The sequence below is a fragment of the Chrysochloris asiatica genome, unplaced genomic scaffold (genome assembly GCF_000296735.1).
Source record: "Chrysochloris asiatica unplaced genomic scaffold, ChrAsi1.0 scaffold00059, whole genome shotgun sequence".
In the NCBI taxonomy this organism is placed as follows: Eukaryota; Metazoa; Chordata; class Mammalia; order Afrosoricida; family Chrysochloridae; genus Chrysochloris; species Chrysochloris asiatica.
Window position 1 is genome coordinate 4,857,951 of NW_006408577.1, and position 3,645 is coordinate 4,861,595.

A 3,645-nucleotide genomic window follows, 5' to 3' on the forward strand; every position below is an offset into this window, starting at 1 on the left:
ATATTATAATATATATATATAACAAAGATGGAGATACTATAAAGTAAAACAAACTGAGGAAGTATTTATGGCACAGATAACTGGCAACACATTAGTGTCTAGAATAGTTAAAGATCACGGATCAATGTTTCAACACCAAAAAAATTAGGAAAGGTTATTGACATTTCATAAAACAGAATTCTTACAATAGTTGTTGTTATTATTAAGTGCTGTCAAGTCTATTTCAATTCATAGCAACCCTGTCTAGGATTTCCAGGGAGCAGCTGGTGGGTTTGAACTGCCGACCTTGTGGTTCAAACAGACTTTGCAGTCCAGTGCATTATCCTGCAGCACCACACCAGGATTCCTCTTACAATACTAAATGTATATAAATTATGCTCCAGCCACACAGTAGAATATTACAGAGCATTTAATACTAGATTCATCATCACCAACATTGCTAAATTCTACAAATAAAACATAATATAAAAATGCAAGTTGCAGAATAATATACAGAGTATGATAAAACTACAGAAAAAATTTAAATACTCAAAACAATAGTTTTGTACTTTAGGGATATATGCACATGTACTCAAAGTATAAAAACATCAATAAAGCTACTAATTTCAGAATACTGGCTGCCCCTACTATGTGGCCAGGAGGTAAATGGGACCAAGTAAGGGCTATTAAGAGAACTTCACAAATCTGCCAGTATGAAAAAAGTTCACCTTTGTTAAATATAGGAGAAGGGATAAATATGTATTTGTTATTATTTTCTCTTCAGTACAAGTGAAACTTCATTTAAAATGAATAAACATATAAATCAGGACGTTGTATTTGAGTATCTTCTGTGTGACCTTGAAAAGAAATGCCAGCCAAAGATGCAGCATTAATATGATAAATAATAATTTTCTTAATTTGATTTCTTCCCATATTCTAGTTTTTCTCTCAACTCATTAAAAATATATACTTAATTTTGTAAAGCATAAGACTGTTAAAACTGGTTTCAAATTCACCTGGATTAGAGGTCCAGATTCACTACTCATCAGTTGGGTGGCTTTGTGTAAGTCACTTAGCATCTTAACATTTCAATGAGTGTAGTAAATGTAGTAAGTGCTTGTTAAAAGTTATAGTTGTTTTATTAATCTTCACAATTGATCTGAATTTGCACACATTTTTTTTACAATAGATAAGGTGATTCCACTGTTTATTCTAAATTCTAGTCAAAGACTTAAATTTCTAAATCATAGTCAAGGATTCTATTTGCAAATGTGTGTTTACCAATTTAACAAATGCAACATTCACCTACAGCAACTCCACAGATGCTATTTGCCATTAAGTCAATTCCGATTCACAGCAATCCTGTAGGACTTAGTGTCACGGAGGGTTTCCTGGGATGAGAGTAGATTGCTGGGTCTTTTCTCCCAGGAAGCTGCTGGTGGGTTAGAACCACTAACCTCAGCCTTTCTGTTAGCAGCTCATCACTTACCTGTTGTGCCAGCAGGGCTTCTTAATCCATGGTAAAACCTAACCTGTTGTCAAGGGAACTGCAACTCTAGAAACCCTATAGGACAGAGCAGAACTACCCCATAGGGTTTCCAAGGCTGTAATCTTCACAGACGGAAACCCATGTTTTTCTCCCTTGGAGTGACTGGTGGGTTCAAACTGCAAACCTTAGTAGCCAAATGTTTAACCACTGTGCCAGGATCCTTAGTCAACAGGTAGAGATCCCTTATAACTCTTACAAATTGTTATGTAGTGCTTTGGAGTCTGTACGTACTCATAGTGACCCTGTATAGCATTTCCTGGGGTGGCTGGTGGATTTGAATCACCAACTTTGTGGCTAGCAATCCAGTGCTTATCCCAGAATGCCATACCAGGACTCAACTCTTTAAATAAAAATTTGAGAAAGATACTTCCTGGGCCAGTGCCCAAACTGATTTTGAGAAGGAAATTTAAGTATTTTGTTACCATAGAGACTGTCTTGATTCCTAGAATATAAAGTGACCACAGTCATAGAGCATGTGGTCTTTGACTTAGAAGGTATACGCCTTCTATACCTGAATTACTAATTTCTTATTTTTCTTGTTCTTCTATATCCATAATTTTCTTCTGCTTCTAGAAAAATTAGAGTATCTAATAGGGATTTTGGAGTCCTTGTGTAGCGTGTAAGCACTGGACTGCTAACTATAGGGTTGGGGGTTGTAGCCCACCAGCTGCTCCTTGGAAACTCTACACAGGGTCTCTATGAGTCAGAATCAACTTGAAGGCACTTAACAACACAACCACAATATGGTTTGGTTTTGGTCTTTTTAAAGATTCTCCTTAAGAGTTATAAACTTCTTTTCACATACTCCTGCTGTGTTCAAGAGATTTAAAAGGGACCAAGCATGCTTAACCTCTCAGTGTTTGATATCTATGGTTTTCATGGCAATGGGATAACCATAAATGAAGGTCATTTATTCATCAGTACAATCATGAATGCCTTTCCTTTGTTAAAATTTTTCCAGACTAAAATTTTTCAGTCACCAACAGCAATTTAGCAATGGGTTTTTGTTCTTTGGGATTTTTCTTTTGTTTCGTTTTAAATAAAGGCAAGTTGGTTATAAACTTGCAACAATTAGGTAAAATAAGAAAATATTTCTTTTGTATTCTCATTCCTAACAGTATAACATCCAGGCTTATCCAACAACAGTGGTATTTAACCAGTCCAACATTCATGAATATGAAGGGCATCATTCTGCTCAACAGATCTTGGAATTCATAGAGGTATTTTAAATTATTATAGCTTGTGGCTATAAATCATGTGTTCATGTGTATACTTGTGTGGCTACTTACCAATACCTAGTAGCTGGGTTTATGTTTTATTTTATACTTAAAAAATTAATTTTGTTGTTTTTCAGTTTTTTATTATATATTGTACTATCAACTGAGAACGAGGGCTGTGATTTGTTATCTTTTATTGTACCTTGTACATAGTGAAAATACCTGTTTATTGATAACATGAAATTATAAACTCCTGTCTTCCTCTTGCCCTGTTTTCTCTGATGGAATCATCACAGAATTTGTTTTTCATAGGAGTGATCCCAGTGATATCTAGAAAATGTGTGGGTTGTGATAGTCTTGCCACCCTATGGCAGGTCACTTTAAGCCAGCACAACTTAATTCTTAACCTGCTGACTTAATAACACAGATAGGTTCTACATTTGTGTATCTTTGTTTTCCCCCTTTGATTGACTTAAATAGTTAACAGGGACCTCCTAGAAAGAAATGAGCATTCTGGTTGCTTCCTATCTATTTAATGTCCATTTTACTTTATTTCCTACTCATCTCTTCCTCCTCTCCCAAATTAATAGTATTGTGTTTTGTTTTGGTTTGATTTTAATCACTTTCATGGTGAAGCTAACATCTTGGTTAATATTAGCTGTTCAAAATAGCTGAAATTTTGTTAAGCCAGCATTTGGAGCAGGTAATATTCAGGGAGGTATTGTGTGGTCATAAAGAAAAAGAAAATGATAGGTTTTCCATTATAAATTGAAGGGTCATTTCCAAATTTATCATTCTTATGAGCTCTGGTAGCGTAGTGGTTACGAATCGGGCTGCGAACCTTAAGGTCAGCGGTTCGAAACTACCAGCCGCTCTGCGGGAGAAAGATGAGGCTTTCTA

The 3,645-nt window shown here is 35.5% G+C and overlaps 1 protein-coding gene across 1 annotated transcript in view; it reads left to right on the plus strand.

Annotated features, from left to right (window-relative positions):
- The window catches only part of DNAJC10 (DnaJ (Hsp40) homolog, subfamily C, member 10), a 110,078-nt gene that overhangs the window by 34,571 nt on the left and 71,862 nt on the right, over positions 1-3,645 (plus strand). The window contains exon 15 of the mRNA XM_006864060.1: positions 2,647-2,748. Coding sequence (XP_006864122.1) covers positions 2,647-2,748 — 102 coding nt within the window. The remainder of the gene's footprint in view (positions 1-2,646; positions 2,749-3,645) is intronic.